Source organism: Haemorhous mexicanus, chromosome 1, assembly GCF_027477595.1.
Source record: "Haemorhous mexicanus isolate bHaeMex1 chromosome 1, bHaeMex1.pri, whole genome shotgun sequence".
NCBI lineage: Eukaryota > Metazoa > Chordata > Aves > Passeriformes > Fringillidae > Haemorhous > Haemorhous mexicanus.
The window spans coordinates 68,222,534-68,239,526 of record NC_082341.1 but is presented as its reverse complement, the minus strand read 5'-3'; the positions used below and the strand labels follow the sequence as shown (position 1 = coordinate 68,239,526).

The 16,993-nt window shown below is 36.7% G+C and overlaps 1 protein-coding gene across 1 annotated transcript in view; it reads right to left on the bottom strand.

Moving 5' to 3' along the window:
- Positions 1-16,644, bottom strand: part of LOC132324865 (uncharacterized) — a 50,223-nt gene extending 33,579 nt beyond the window's left edge. The window contains exons 1-5 of the mRNA XM_059841497.1: positions 16,531-16,644; positions 15,052-15,315; positions 14,623-14,761; positions 10,020-10,181; positions 2,501-2,583 (exon numbers count right to left, since the gene is read on the bottom strand). Coding sequence (XP_059697480.1) covers positions 2,501-2,583; positions 10,020-10,181; positions 14,623-14,761; positions 15,052-15,315; positions 16,531-16,644 — 762 coding nt within the window. The remainder of the gene's footprint in view (positions 1-2,500; positions 2,584-10,019; positions 10,182-14,622; positions 14,762-15,051; positions 15,316-16,530) is intronic.
- Positions 16,645-16,993: the final 349 nt, after the last annotated feature.

Here is a 16,993-nt window from a genome sequence, read left to right as displayed (position 1 = left end):
CATGCAGTGGTTTGCACACTCATTGCAACAAAAGCTGAATTGTTGCTAATGCCCATCACTCAGAATACACTTAGAGGGAGAGTTTTGCACCTCTTTAGTATAGATGAATTTAGGGTAGGGAGGGCAAAGCAGAGAAATCTATATTCCCCAAAAAAGTTGAGGTCGGATTCAAAGACCTTTCTCATTCCTTTTCAAAATAAATAAAATAAAATAAAATAAAATAAAATAAAATAAAATAAAATAAAATAAAATAAAATAAAATAAAATAAAATAAAATAAAATAAAATATTTTTTAAATAAATAAAATAAAAGTAAAGTAAAATTAAAAAATTAAAATTTACAAATAAAAATAAAAAAATTAAAAATTTAAGAATAAAAATAAAACATTTTAAAAATAAAAATAAAATTAAATTTAATTAAATCAAATTTTAAAAATTAAAAAATCAAATAAAATCAAAATAAATTTACAAAATAGAAAAATTTTTAAAAATTAGGAAAAGAAAAGAAAAGAAAAAAATAAAATAATAAAAATAATAAAATTTTAAAATTTAAAAATAAAATAAAATAAAATTAAAATAATAAAAATTAAAATTTAAAAATAAAAATAAAATAAAAATAAAAATAATAAAAAATAAAGATAAAAATAAAACATTTTAAACATAAAAATAAAAATAAAATTAATTTTAAAAAATTAAAAATAAAATAAAGTCAAAATATATTTAAAAAATAGAAAAATTTACAAAAAATTAAAAAAAATAAATAAGAAGAAAAGCAGAGCAAAGCAAAGCAAAGATCTATTTACAAAAAGCAAAGGGACTTCTGAGGAGAATAAACATGACCTTGAACTTGTGTCTTTTTCTTTAAGTATGTTCTTTGCATTAGTTTGTCATTATTTCCTATCTACAATTGTTTGGTAAAGTAATCTTAGAAGATGCTATCTAGAGATACAATGAGACCCAAATTATATAAATCAGGCCAAATGCCTAACTCCTGAACATGCTAAAACAAGGTTTTTTCTGAACATTGGGATTTACTCACACCATTAAGAAATGAGGGGCTCTCACAACCTCTGAAAGGAGATTTCACATGCTCACATTTCTTTTGTGCAGAAGGATTCTCATAAGAGACTCAGTTCAGAAATCTATTCAAACATGTCAATAACTGTAAGCTTGTGAGTCATTTCAGTGAGACCAAAGGGACTAGACAGTGCTGAATTGCCCATGGTTTTATGCACCTCACTGAAACCAGGTCACTTTAATGTGGCTTTGAGAGCCACCCACAACTGAAGTTCCTATAAGACTATGGCATTTTGTTCAAAGGCATTGTGCTATTATGGGATTGTAGGAAATGAATTTCACTCTGCCACTCCCATGGGTTGGGCCGGGTTGCTTTGCCCATTACACCCACTCCATCGGTCCTTGAATCATCCCTCCTCTAGATATGAGGCTGAAGACACTCACCCATGCACACCTCAGTCTGCAGCTAAATTTATATGAAACTCTGTTTTCTTCCAGTTACCTTTATCTTCCTGAAGAAATAAAACACTTGGAAACTTATTGAAAGGCAAGGGAATATCCAGCTGGCCAATCTGGTTTTGCCCACAAATGTAGATCATCACTCTACTAAAGTGGAAAGTTGTAATTATAATCCCCAGTTATTGAGTATGTGTGCTGCACTGCACAAGGTTTTGGGTACTCTGAGTACTGTAGAGATTTTTTGTTATGGGCAATTAAAAGGATTAAAAGTGCTTCAGAGTGTATCTAGAACAGGGTGAGACAAATTACCAGAATTATTAATTTGAATGTTCATGCTTGCAGTCCATTCACTGCAGCCATACTGATTTAAGGATAGAAGTGGAGTAACACTTACTGAGAAAAAATTGCAACTATCATTGGAAAATACCTAAATTAATAATATAGTGCAGAGAGAAGCAATTTTCAGGAATACAGAATCGTCTTTGTGTCTCACTTTTCAGGATCTACCTTAAATCTGAAAGCTTCATTAGCATCTCACCCTGAAAGTGTTATTATATTGCAGATAAAATTCCATGGTTACTTGTACTGAGGACACAATATTTGTTCCCAACTTAATGGTTTCCTTGGCCAGGATACTACAAATACAGATACTAAAATTTTCTGATGGTCCTCTGCACAAGTACACGAGAGCTTGAAGCTTATGGATGCATATGAAACATATCCCATGTTTACACATTACTGAAGTTATATCATCCTGCAGCTTGATCAAGCTCCTGTTGTTTGATTGCTTGGTGGTCTTTCCTCCTTTGAAGTTTCATTGCCGGAGAGATTAACTGTACAGGAGACAGCAATACACCTGGTCATGGGAAGCCTTATTGTGGCTCTTAAAAAATTCACAGGGATAGATTAAAGAAACACAACAACCAGAGCAAGCAAGACCACAAATCATTCTCAAATGACACAAGCTCCAGTGGTTTCTCTGTGAGCTTTAAGGGAGATGGTGATGTTCCTATCAAGACCAGTACCTTGTGATGTCCTTCTTGGACCTCCTCCAGCCAAAACGAGCCACAGTGCTTGTCTGCATTGCCATGGCAATCTTGGCAATCCTCTGTAAGGAAAAAAAAAAACCACAAACAAAATCAAACAGAAATTATTTTTATATTTGTGCACAAGGTAAACCTCTGGAAAGGATTCAGCTGGGTTTTTGGTCTCTCTCCCAACAAGATGCTGACTAACTTCAGGCTGATCATTTTTCCCCCTTCATCTGAGTTATAAATAGGCGGCTATTTCTCTCCTACATTCCGAAAGTGTTAGTATAATAAATGCAGAGAAGACTTCAGATGCTGTGGTGTTGGAAATACCAACTGCATAGATGAAAACCAGGGGGAAAATTAGAAATAAAGAAATAATAGATTCAAGAAGGTATTTTAAACACCCTGGGAAGTGTTCTTCAGAAGACAGAAGGAGGTTAATTTTCTTAAATGGGCACAGTTGCGGATCAAGAACAAGGCACAGGGACATGAAGTACTAGAATAAACTTTTCTTAGAAAACACAAATCACGCATCCCTCAAGCTCCTGAAAAGCAGTGACCTGTGGAATGAACAAAAATGTACTCCCACATCACAGTAAGCAGTGGTGTGGCAAAAATAAAGGTCTGTATTACATGTTTTAATGTATGGCACAAGGAGAATAAGCAAAAAACACACTTAACAACTATTTCAATTTTTTCTTTTTAAGATATTTTGAGTTCCACACAGTAAAAGACAGTCAAGCCTATTTAAAACCACAGTACAGGAAGTATCTGCTCTTAAGTGTTACAGCGGTTGAAACACAATATATGCACATACCATGTCACAGTTTTAAGTCTGTGTTGGTACACAGCTATGGATATATTTCTTACTTTCTACACATATATACACTCATGTACAGGTGTATCTATGTTGAGGAATGAGGAATTTACAGATTTTTACATCATCTGGGGTGAAAGAAGAGGTCTACTGAAATAAACAAGACAGCTTAAAATACTGCTGCTGGGTATGTCACGTGTGTGCACACATGCAGTATAACCTGTTCAAACTGTCTCTACATATTTTGTATATGGGATACCTGTATGGACCCATAAACACACATTAAAATATAAATATACCTTTGTAAAGATGGTTCTTGTGGTTTTCTTTGTTTAATTTTTCTACTTATTTTTATTTTCACCCAGTGCACAAAAATGGGTTTCCAAACAGCCTTGCTGAAATGATGAATACTTTAACAATGTTTTTGGAGTCAAATGAATAAAGCAGTAATTATCTTGGCAAAAAAAAAAAAAAAAAGGACAATAAAAAGAATAAAGAAAACAATAATATTCTACATTTAAGAAATGGGAGGGAGAAGGAACTCAAGTCTGTTATTTAATCATGACGTGCTCTTTTTATATTTTATTTGTTAGGCTCTGAATGCTCTTTTCTTTCTATACCAGTGAGCTCACTACTTTAATTCCTCATAGATTTCTCTGAACAATTTTTGCTAAGCAAAAACACAATGTAATTCTTCAATAGCTGTAACAGTAAGAAGCTGCTCAAATTAAAGATCAATAAAAAGTACAGAAAAAATCTGTATGAAAATAAATAAATAAAAGAGGAGATGGGAAATGCCTGCAATTAGACAGGATGAAAAATCTAAAAAGAAATTAAATTTAGTTGTAATACATTTCCCATTCTTTTCTTCATGAAAATTACTACTGAAGTGGGTTTTTTTTCTGTAATTTAAATGTTAAGCTGCCAGATGTGTGTCTCATGCTTGAAGAGTTGAAGCTTTGCATTATTTAGCATATTAAGATTCACAGAATTTAAAAAAGGGCTCCTTTATTGCCTGGAGGTTCTAATTAAGTAAACCTTAGCCTGGTACATTTAAAACTTGCAATACAAGAGATTTTACTTCCTTTTTTTCTCAGTAGCCAAATCTCATCAATATAATAAATATGGAAAATACTTAAGATGATACAATTTTTCTTTGGCTTGAGGAATTAAACCTATCTATTATTTTAAGAAGTTTTTAATAGAGGCCAGCAATCAGAAAGACATTTAAAGACTCCAGTCTACTTTTTAATCATAGGAGTTGCTCCTACTTAGTGGTTGGGGGAAGGGAATGTGTCTTATAAAACTGAGCTGTGCAGAAATTTTCTTCCACATGCAAAAAAACAAAGCAGTTCTGAGAGAGAAATGAGAACCACACCATTCTTTATTATTAAATTGCATTTTACTTTTTTATAACTTTTTATAATTGACCACAGAATCCTAATAAAGCATTAATTAGCTGCACTATCAGCAATTTCTCCATTGAAAGAGTTGGGACTACTGCATCAGAAATTGTAATAGCACAGAAATTCCTTTGACATGGAGTACCCATAAATCATACCTTAAATACAGTTATTTTTGCCATTTTAGAAAATGTCAAAGGTGTCAACTTTGTCCGGATATAACACTTAGCAGTGACTATTTTAGTAAATTGACTCAAAATACATTTTGTTCCCTGACAGGGGAACATAATATCATTCATGATAAAAATGAACAATTTGTGGAGGAGAAAACAGCACCAAGAAAGAATGATCAGAGACAGGTACCCTAGCTGTGACAAAGGCACAGTGGCAGAGGCAGACTCTCTGTTAATGGGTTTATTTGGAAGTCAAGAAACATACACATAAAAGCAGGAAAATATGATTACACCAGAGCATGGAAAAGGCAATAAGATCCTTAGCCCAAAGATATAGATCTGTGATCAGCTATTAATAAGAAGACCAGCAGAATAGTTTAAATGTCTACTTTCATATAAGACAAATAGGAAAAACAGGGTGGCATTTTTTCCCACCATGGTGGAATGGCCATGACAAAACCAATGTCTGGATTTGGAAAATTGTGGTGATATGAAGGTTATTTGCAGACCTTGACAATGCTGAGAGCAGTCATTTTTGGGTGATATTAAGTCCCAACCAAATAGTTTAGATACCACACGGATCATGCCTGATGAGGGATACAAAGAAAGCGTTACCAGTACAAAACCCCTGAGCTCTTCTGGGGCTTGAGTTTTCAAAACACCACGGAAAGAGGTTGGAAACAAAACTATTACTGCTACTCTGTTACCTTTCTCCACACCAGCCTTTTCAGGGAAATAGCAGAGCATAATAGCATGGCCTTTAAATTCACCCTTTAGAGGGTGTCCTACTGCTTCCAAACCCTTGGAGAATAACACTTATTTTTACCCTCTGTCTTCAGTCTGGAAGTTATCATCTTTGGTTATGTCTTCTGTAACAAGTACTGTGGTGCAAGAGGAGTGAACCTGTAGAATGGAACCAAGGTTTGGGGTGACACCACTGAACAGTGGGGATCCCACTCTGTGTTGGAGATTTCATGTCAGACCAGCTTTTTAGTCTGGCCCTGGTAACTGATGGCCCATTAATACCTGAGATGTACATTTAAAGTATATCCCCTTGCTCAGCTTCACCCTAAATGCATGTAGGGCTGATCCTGTGAAATATTTATTATTTATGTATGGGGGGCATGGGGAGTCTAAATGATTTTCATAAAATATGGGCAAAAAGAAATTGCACAGCTAGGAAATTACCTTGCACAAGTTTGATGGGAACTACTTCTGATTTATATGGGGCCAAAGAAGAGAAGTGCAGCGCCTTCTGATAGCTACAATCTCTCTTTAAGTCAGTAGGAAAGGGATTTAGAGTGGTACAATCCAAGAGTGGAGCAGAAGACAAAGAAATCACCCCAGAAGGGACAGAAAATAAGATGAAGATCCTATTTACACTCCTTTCCTAGTAATGCACCAGCCTATGGAAAATCAAATAGCTTGGCAAGAGCTGGAAAATGGAAGAGTTTGGATTCTGAGGATTTCAGAACCAGAAGCAGGATCTGACTTTGATCCTAACTGGAAAAATCAATGCAATCCTTTATGCAGTCCTGCTCAGAGAAGGAAAAGACCAGCACAGAAAGAAGTTTCCACCATATGAGGCTCTGCCTCAGGGGCCCTACCTGTATTAAAAAATGAGGTCTAAGCAATCTTCATTTTATACTATCACTTTGATTCCTTTAAAGTGGCACCCATGAAGAATTGCCAATGAGAATAGCCTTTTTTTGGCTTGGTTTGGTTTTTTGTTTTGGTTTGGTTTTTTGGGGGTTTGTTTGTTTGTTTAGGTAAATATTTTTGCATCTGCATACAAATTTTATGTAGAAGCAAACAGCACCTCAGTAGGGAAAGAACATTATTGGAGTATAAGGGGAAATATTATAATGAAGATTCACTGTTTTTCATAAAATTGCTTCTGAAATACTTGTGAGCATAAATACAATCCTCTCAATGAAACAATTTCTCACTTATATAAGCACATTTTAACAAATGTAAAGCCTCCTCTCCAAAGGCAATGATAAAATTAGAATGAAGTGTGTTTTGTGTTTGGTATTTTGATATTGAAGGACCATTTTAATAAATTCTGAATACAGTTTTGAGTGTTATCTGCTGCTACTGTAACAAGCCCCTTGGTTAGCCTGATGCCATCTTTGCTTAGACATTATTCTGAAGCTTTGCTCTGACAGAAATGTCTTTTGATGTCACAAAAGGACAAAATTCACTTCCCAACATTTCTCCACAAATGCAGGAAGGGTGTTGAATTTGAAATCTTAAATATGAACAATATTGAACACCTTATTTTCAATACTCAGTTTGTTTTAGAAGACAGATATCAAGCAAAAGATTCCTTCTGAGGTAGAAGATCTGAAAATAGGAGCTAAAACTTCATCCTGGGTATGCCCTAGAAAGGTGATAGAATAGAGAGCTGAAGGAATCACAGAGGTTCTGCCAAACCCCAAAAATGAGCAGAATGCCAGTTGCTTGTAACAGTTTGACTAAGACTAACAATATTTATGAGAAATATTTCATATGTTTCCAGGGGTTTTACTTGTGGTGCATGCATAACTGGGGGCTTTGAAAAAAGAAATTAGGCTTCATAAGAGAGAAAGGCTGGGGATAAGGTGCCTGCCGGGATGAGGATTGGTGGAGAAAAAAATGCAGGCACTGTTGAAGCTTCAAATTAAACATCCAGTACAGTACAAATCCTAGTTTATATGTCATCCTGCAGAAAGTATCTGGGGATTTCAAAATGAAGCTTTTTTCTCTCCATCATTCTGAGTGCAGATAATGAGTTTAGTGGTGACATTACTGACAGTGTTCCATCAGAAGACCTGTGCTTTAGTGATGGGACTTTTGAAACAAGTTTTCATTAAAATAATATGCAATAGATGCAGTACCAGAAACTGAGCTCATCAAGGAAAATTTCTGTCGTGTCATGAATAAAGATAAGCAAAAAACTCTTTTCCCCTAATTCAAAGTGCATGTATGTTTTGGAGATCCGCTTGTAGTTCAGGTAAGTTCAGGTAAACTCAGAACTTTCTTTTTTTAATTTTTTTTTATTTTTAAGTCCTCAGTCAATTATAGTATTATCTCTTTAATATACCTAGTCAGATGTGATTATGATGCAAAATAAAGCCCTTTGAACCTTGCTTTGATAAAGGTTGTGGTAATTCAGTACTTTCCAAATCAGGCCACTTCTGTAACTACATCATTTCAGGGTAAGAGGCTGCCTTGAACTGAAAATGTGGGTTCTAAAATGCTGTGTTTGCCACTGGGTCTCTGCCAAACTCCACATAAATATTTTGAATAAAAATTCAACATGCTAGTTTTAGATCTAGATAAACATTAGTGATGGGAAGAGGGGAGAGGGAATACCTGTCTACCCGCACAATTAATAATTGGGTTTTGAGACACACTCTAAAGGTGGAAACATCCAAATGTTGGCAAGGAAAAGAAATCTGAAAAAAAATTAAAAGCAGATAAAAGCAAATGTCAAACACCACTAGGCATTATTTTAAAACCCTTTTGTTCTTGTAGGCTACTTATGTTTTTATTATTTTGAGTATTTTAAGCTGCTTTGCACAACTAATATTGGGCAAATGAACAAAATTAATTTCAAAGTAGATTCTACTAATGTAGAAGTTGAACAAAATTTCTAAGCTAGGGCTCTGTTTATATTCTCAGAACCAAAATCTAGGAAAGACATGTTAGGTGTTGATCTTATCAAGACATGTAATGGGAACCTCTGAAAGACTGAAAATTATTATTACTTTTTTTCTGTAATATGCTTAACATTTGGCCACAAACACTGTTTTAACAAAAAATGACACCAGCTCTGTATTCTATTTCTCACTCATCTATGATAGTCAGTATCAATATTCAGCATTTATGAATCCTGTCTTGGCAATGCCATACTAGCTCCTACCTCTATTTGTGCCCACTAATCATGAGATACTCAGCCCGTGTATGATAGGAGATGCATAGTTCCAGACTTCCTGGACAGTCAAGAGAGAAAGAGGGCTCCAAAGAAACTGTTTTTGAATGACATTTCATGGATTGCTGTGAAAGGGAAATTGGCATTAGCTTCAAAATAACATTCATCCAAAATTCTACTGCATTATTTCAGGGAGCCTGCAGACGGGAAGAAGATAACAAGCTACTGTTCACACAGGTAGGAGGCAGCTGTCAGACCTCAGGTAGCTCTCTCTTACCTAGTATTTCGCAGTTCAGTGTCTAACCTGACCTATTACAGCTTCCTGGTACAGAAGGAAAGTCACCCTCTCCTTCAAAAGGTGTGATTAATTTATTCCCACTTGCACTTTCATCTCCTCTCACTAGCCTAGGCCATGAAGTGGGAGTAGATATCCAGATATCCTTGGTACCTTCAAATCCCTGCCCCATGGTAAATCCACCTCTGGCCATCATGGTGGTCTTTGAGTTTGGAGAGGACCTAGGAGTTATATTACTCAATTCTCAGATAAATATATACATTTTAACTGTGACTTCAAAATAAAAGAAAAACCAAACTAACAAAAATCCCAAAAACAACCAATAAAAAAAATAAACACATCAACAAAATCAAGAGAATAAAAAACCACCATAGCAACTTGCCAGGCTTTGCCTTTGGAAGAAATCCCATGCCCCAGAAGCAAATGTTACCTGATGTAAATACAGGCAGGCACTTTTATGTAATTTAGCTCGGCACAATTAACAAAGGATGCTGCTATTAATGTGCTGCAGGAAGAAACAAGTACTTCCCAAGCACCTAACAGCAACATGTTGTGATCCATGGATATAAACGACCAAATAAAATGAAAGGATGTAAAAATGTCACAGAAACACCAGCCGTAATCTAATGTTGTCAGTGCACTGCACACACACCTTGTAATTACTAACACATTTGGCCTACAAATATATTTTAGACAGGGGACTCCACTGCTTCTGTACCTTTTTGCCTAAGCTGCTTTTGATCCCTAACAATTGATTTAAACTCTTCCATCACTTCCTCTGCCCAGTGAAATAATGACGAGATGATATCACAGGGTGAGGGGGAAGGCAAATGGGGGTATTTACACACATGCCAGGCAGATCTACTTGCAAACTTTCAGTAAATTAAGTAACGCAATAAAAGTCCTAACCTGCTGGAAGCATTTTAAGCTCTTCTCTTTTCCTCACAGCTTCTTCTGACACACACGCTTCTCCTCCTTTGGCAGCATTAAACTGCTTTTCCACTTCCTTTACAACAGTGGGAATACTTCCCTTATGAGTGTCAGGATCTTTCGGGGAGGTCAGAGGTTGCCCTGCAGAGGAAATGACAAGCTGTGAAATGTAAAAGAACAATTCCTTCCACATGTTTCCTTGCTCCAGGAGCAGTAAGGGGTTGTCGGCTAGCATCACGATGGGATGGGCCAGGCCTTTGTCTTAGCAGTCCTGTCAAAACTAATTTACAATTAAAGACCTGTGCAACTGTTTAAAGCTTTACAACCCTGGCGAGTTTCAAGGACTGCTGAAGCCAAGTGGTACAAACCAACCTTATTATTAACAGCAAGACAGACAGACAGAAGGAAGATAGACCAAAAAATACTCCAAATTGTACAGTAACCAGAAAAATTGTACACCTGAAAATTGTCTCTCTCTCTAATATTTATTTCTGTTATAAGCTCATAATCTGAGAACTAAAGACATTTCAGTAGTTCTAACTTTCTTTCTGGTTGATGCATAGGGCACAGGAGCCACATGCTGTTAGACAGAAAACCTTGTAAGGGGAAAGAAAAAATAAAGTGCAAGGGGAAAATGAGATATTTGTTCATTGTAAAAAAATTAGTGTCTTTAAAACCATTCCCAAACAGCTGCATTTTTTTTTCTTTTTGCTCCCACAGGAGAGCCGGGGCGAATAAGGGACAAGAAGACTTTGTGGAAAGAAGATTTTAGACTCAGAAAATCTGCATGCAGGTGTTTACTCCAACACAAAACAGCTGAGGTAGTCTTTCTATGTGACAAATCTATCCAACAAAGCAATAGCAGCAAACATTTCTGTTAGCCCAGACACTGGGAGCAGTGTGTTTACGCTAATGCGACACTGTACCGGTTCTACTACAACAAGATCATCCTGGTGCTGGGACCTAACTAGCTACCTTTGAGCACTTTCCCTCAAAATCTTGTCTGATAACACCTCTTCCCCAGCACAGTCAGGCTAAGTAAAACTCCTTTCTTGATTTCATACTCCAGAGCTTGGCAAAATTACTGCTTACAAAAAAAATGGACAATCAGTCATGACTCTTTAGGTTCACCAAAAATACACGAAGCTTAGAACTAAAAAATAGAAAAGTACTACTTTAGTATCCTAATCTCCAGTGACTGTTCCACCTTCTACCTTATAAGCACATTTTTTAGGTCTTGAGTGTACATCAGTATGTGCTGGTACAGTGCTGACCATAGCTTCAGGACTTCAAAATGGCCAACTTTAAAGTGGCATAAATGTCAACTGGAATGAGAAAGGTTTTCCTTTGGTTCTAAAACCTACAGTGGATAGCATCATCCCTAGCTTTCCACTTGCCTGTTTTATCTGATCACAAGTTCAGATGGGCACAAAATGGTGTTTGTGTGTCAAGTCAGATCAACAGCACAGCTGCAAAAGAAAGCATTTGGATGAAGGTTCCCAACAAATGTGGAGCAATACTTTTCAAATGAGCCTATGTCTGACCTAAAAAGTGTTTGAGCTGTAGAACTAATATATGAGTGCTGTCCATCGACTATTCTGAGGATGAAAGGGCTGCCAATTCCAAAAAATACTGTTATGCTGACATTTTGCACATGTGAATCCCCTCTTCCTGTGGATCCTACAGTTGAAAGGGGTCCTGCTGGATTTCACTGTGAGAATGTTTTCTTGATGGATTTGTATATTTAGTGTCTATATGGAGACTCACAGTTTTGAAGTTGTCATGCATTTTAGAAGCCCTTATTACTTAGATCCAAGCCTACCAAAGCAACATTCCTGGTAGTTGCATCAAATTTTCTTACCTAAGCTCCCTCTACTAGAGCTGTTACCACCTTTCACACAACAGTAGATAATGAATTCTACTCAGAAATTGCCATTTATTCTCTGACAGGGACTGTTGACCCTGTAAGGAGCAACAGATCAACAGCAAAATATTTTCCTAAGAAAAACAAAGGATGGTGGTGGCAAAAGCAGAAGCTGTCTTCTGCCATGAACCTCTTAGACAATACCACTTCAAAAGAATGGAGAGAAGATATGGTTTGGACTAAGAGACACGCCAGATCTGATAATGTGCATCTTTGATCTGCAAACGAGGTAGAATGGGAGGCATTATGTTGCATTTCCCTGCACTGTGCTCTAGACCAGAGAGCCTGTGCAGCAGGGAAGAGCTTTACCTAGCCCTACATGGAGCTGTGGCTTAAAGGAATAACGTAGCCTGGAGTTAATGGAAATAATATGAAGGTTCTGTTTTAAGCTTCTAAAACCAAGACAAACTTGAAGTGAAGGCTAAAACACCATCTCCTAACCTGCTTTATTTCGCTTATATGTTGCAGTACCACATATGGTATTGATATATAAGATCACTCACTATTTAGACTACTGCAGTCGAGTGAGTTACAGAGCACCCGTCTTCATTTAGACTGTTCTTGCTTTCTCTGGTTTGTGTCTCCACCTTAATGTCACTCTAACAGAGCTTTCCCCTCCCCACCCCAGTTTTTGGTGGTTTAACAGATATAATACTGTATTTATAGGACATATCAATGTGCGACAGCTTGCCACAGATCATAAACACATTTTTCTGCTGGAAATGTTGAAGTTGTGATTTTCACCATGTGATCTCCAGTTCTCTAAGGTTTGTTCCTTTAATTGTAAATAGCCAGAAAGTCATCAAGCTAGCATTTAATAAACTTTTAATTTGAAAAGGATTACCACATGTTGTGTTTGTTTACCCATTATTAAATCTCTTAGCAACATATCACCAGCAGAAACAGCATACTGTAGCACTGCATAGATACATTAAAAAACAAACCCATGGGGGATATTGGCAGCTAATAATATCTTTAAAGAACGCTCCAAGAAAAATAAATAAATATAAGCAATATCAAAAATTACCCCTAAAAGTTTAGTTTGTACAAATCTGTTTGGCAGGAAAATTACAGATCTTCCATGACTGCCTTATCAGCAAATTTCAGAGGTCTGCATGCAAAAGAGGACATACACTAACGCTCCTTTTCAGTTCTTATAAACATGTCTTTCTGGACTTTTCAAACTGAGCATCACGAGTTTTTCCAAGTGTTTCCAGAAAGCATGACCTATCTAGCTGCACCCTCTATGTGTAGTTCCAAATGCATGTGAAGATTGATGGTAGGACCAAACAAGTTTGATCCATTAAGAGTTTGTCCATAATTCCTCACTGCTGGTAAGTGTTGCCTGCAATGCTACCTTTTGGATCCGCTATTCATGGTTTGCTGCATCTCAAAGCAACTTAGCAGATATGTAGAAGATATATGACAACAAAAAAGAATTTAATCCTCAGTATAGTGTATGTTTACATCTCCATGCTTCTCTTATCAGGGTAGTTATATAAAAGCCTTTTGATCACAGTGCAGTTGCTGCTTAGCCTAAAAGCATCTCAGGGCAAACCTCATTTTCTTTATCTTTTAAATCACCAGTAACTGTCTGAAAAAATACTTCTCCTGGACTCTTTTCAAGTTATGGTTCCAACCTGAGCTGCCCATTTACCATGCTAAATTATTATTGCTTATGCATTCTTTCTTTCCTTTCCATATCCTCTTCTTTATCCTCCTGTGCCATCTACAGTGCATCAGTACTGCTGTTCTCAAATGCCTAAGGAACCTCTGTCCTGAATAAATAATTCTCTACTTTAGATCTATACATAATATTCACACATACACTACAATCAATGAGTTGACTGAATGCTTCAGTTCATTAAACAAGAGGAAATACAGAAATATGTGTATAGCAAAAATGAATTCTGTTTGTTCATGGAAGTCTCATCCCCATGTGTTGGAAAAGGAAAAGAACAGCAGCATCCTACAATTCTTCTCATTACTGGATTTCTACCCGTAGAGGAGCAACTTGTGAGTCCATTGCAATATGGTCAGTTGTGTCCTCAGTGTAGCTACATCAAAAGGTTCACAGAGGCCAGGGAGAATCAGTATAAAAAGAACATTCAGCGATTTTTTGAGAAAGCTTCTGGGGAGGTCTGCTGTACACAAGAAAATTATAATTGTCCTTCCTATGGGTTATCACTTGATTGAATCTTAACAGAATTTCAGGGCAGCATAAGGCCTGCTTCTGATGTCAGAACTATCTCCCTGACAAAGCTGAAGTCCTTGTCGTAGCCCAGAGAGGTGCTGAAGTTCTTCCAGAAGTACACAAAAAGCATCTTTTTCTTTTCTCTTCCTGTAAGCTTGGAGCCATAAACAGCTGAACTGTTATTGCTGTGACATTCCAAGCATTATTCAGCCTTAAGCATAGGCCAGCATGGCCATTCCATCCTCAGCAATGAGGCTGGTTTGAACTGTTCACACCTGAAAACAAAATTAAATCACCTTAATAAAAAGAGTCAGAGTATTCCTGCTATAACACATGCTGGACCCACATCTGAATGAAGAAAATCTAGCTTAACAAGAACAATAAAGACTAGCCAACATTGAAATGAAATTAGAGGTTGATCCAGCAAAAACCTGAATGTAAACATCAAAGTTTGAATCCATCACCTTGTGGTCCAGACTGTACAACATTCTCTGAGACACCATTCTTTTCAGCAGTTCTTGAATACATAAGAAGTTCAGGTGGCAGATGAACATGCATACCATGCTTACTTTGCTTATCTGAATCCTGCGGTAGTTTAATTATCTAAGAAGAGAAAGAAAAAAAAAAAAGTAGTTTGGAATTCCACAAAGCCAGAACATGCTTGTTGTACACTGTTTGTGAAGCCTAGCAGTCCAAGATGTTGTCATAAGAATTTTAGGAAGTTCTTGCTTCTCTGTACTACACTTTTCTCCCATAAAATTTTCCCATGTATTCCTTCCCCATGCTTACTGCTTAAAGCAGACATCCCAGTAAATAGGAGATGAGCCACAATCCAATTTCAGAATCAAAAAGAAAAATATAGAGAAAACTAAACAATTTTTTAAAATACAAACCTGAAAGTAGAGATTGCATAACCAATGATCCAAGTCCTGAGAAATAAAATTTTCGATTTTTTTGAATCGATCAATTTTGGAGTCATAATGTCCTCTGAGGAAGGGACATTTAAATTTTCCCTCCAAAGCATTAAAATTGTTATCACATAAGGGAAAAGCTCCCCATCCCGCTTCTCGATCAATCCAGGTATAGGTGCCACGAAGAAGGAAGAGTTCAAAGAGGAGTACCATGCCTGGTTTCAGAGCTTTTCTATGTGGTAGAACCTAGAAAAGGAGGAAGAAAGATTTATTTGTTACAAAAACATCACAAGAGAACTGACTTTCTTTTATCACATTAAGCTCTACAAACATCATACCTTTGGTCCAATTTTGCACGCTAAAACAATTAACAACTCTTCCCAAAAATCATATATTTGAACAATTTTCCACTCCAACAAAAGATTTGTGCTTTTTCAAGTGTGGTTATTTAATGATTTCTTTTCTTTCCCCCTTTGCTTTCAGAAAGTTTTCATATTCTGTCTTTATTTACCAGAAGTGGAAAAACATTGCCACTAGAAATCTTTAAGAGAGAATAACAAACCAACTTGGAAATCTGAGGTGTCCCTGTGAGGGCTTGCTGAGATTCACCACTGGATTAGTTTTGCAGCAGCTTTGGAAAGTTCATCTAAACACCCAATAAGAGCACTTGCAAACTTGCTCCTCACTGAGTCACCAATTCTTCTCCACCCAGTTGTGGGAACGATGTTGGTACTTAATAGCCTTCTTCCTTTAAATTAAAGCTCTTAGTGAAAAGTATGTGAACCTCAGTGTAGAGTTTAAAAGGATTTTAAGGTAAAAAGTTCTCACAGAGAACTGGCAAACACAGTTTACACTTTTCATAAGATAGGTGTAGATATTCTTCTGAGCAGCTTGGAGGTGTGGGAGAGGGTTACCAATGCCTTAGGGCCTGAAGCAATTGTGTTCCCATAGCAAAGACTTGAAATCTAGTGGTGAAGAAACACTCTGAAGTAATGAACTTATGTAAATCCATCTGTAAGGTTTTGGTGGGTACAGAAGAAAGAAAAGTAAACACAAAGAAAAAGAAATTTGGTCCTATGCCACATTTTTAACTGTTTTCATTAATTAAAGTAGGCATTGACCCAGGTGCTGTTGAACAATTCTAATACATTTAAAATGACAAATAAAACCCAGAACAGAAGATGGCTGCCATCTTACCAGGCTAACCACTATGAAGGGTAGCCACCTTTGGGACAAGGGGAGCAAATACATCAGCCACACTCCTCACACAGTGAAACATCTGCTTCACCACTGCTCCTACACATTCTCCTGAGAGAACTGCGACTGCCTAATCTCTTAAATAAACAATCTTGGATGCTTCTTTAATAGAGACAATTTTCTGTTATTTGCATGTTTTTCATGTTTTATAGTTCCCATTTCAGTCTTCACAGTTCATAGCAGCAAACGCCTTGGTACACTTGCCTGCTCAACATTACCCTGCCTTCCAGCCAAGGCAGAGAAAGAGGAGCCTTTTCTCCTTCTCTCCTCACTGTGAACGGACACGTACTTGAAGGAGGTCACAATACTCAGCAGCATCCTCTCACTCTGAATATCCTGTAGGATACACTCTCAGTACTTCCAGGAAGTCAAGAATAAGACCTCCAAACAGAAGAAATCCATTCAAACCAATCACACACTATGAACAGGCCTAAAATGCCAAAGTCTTCTTCAATTAGTGGGTACTTCCTCAATCAGACAACATCGTGCAGCCAATAGTCATCCACAAATCTTTACTGCTTCAAGTATTTCTGTTTATAAGCACACACCTCAGCACAGCTCTTTCTTGATGTGTATATTTAAATACAAGCATCACCTCTTTTATACTCCTGACTGAGCAGTAGGTAAGATAACAAGCATAACTCAGGTGCAGCGAAGCTTTTTGTCT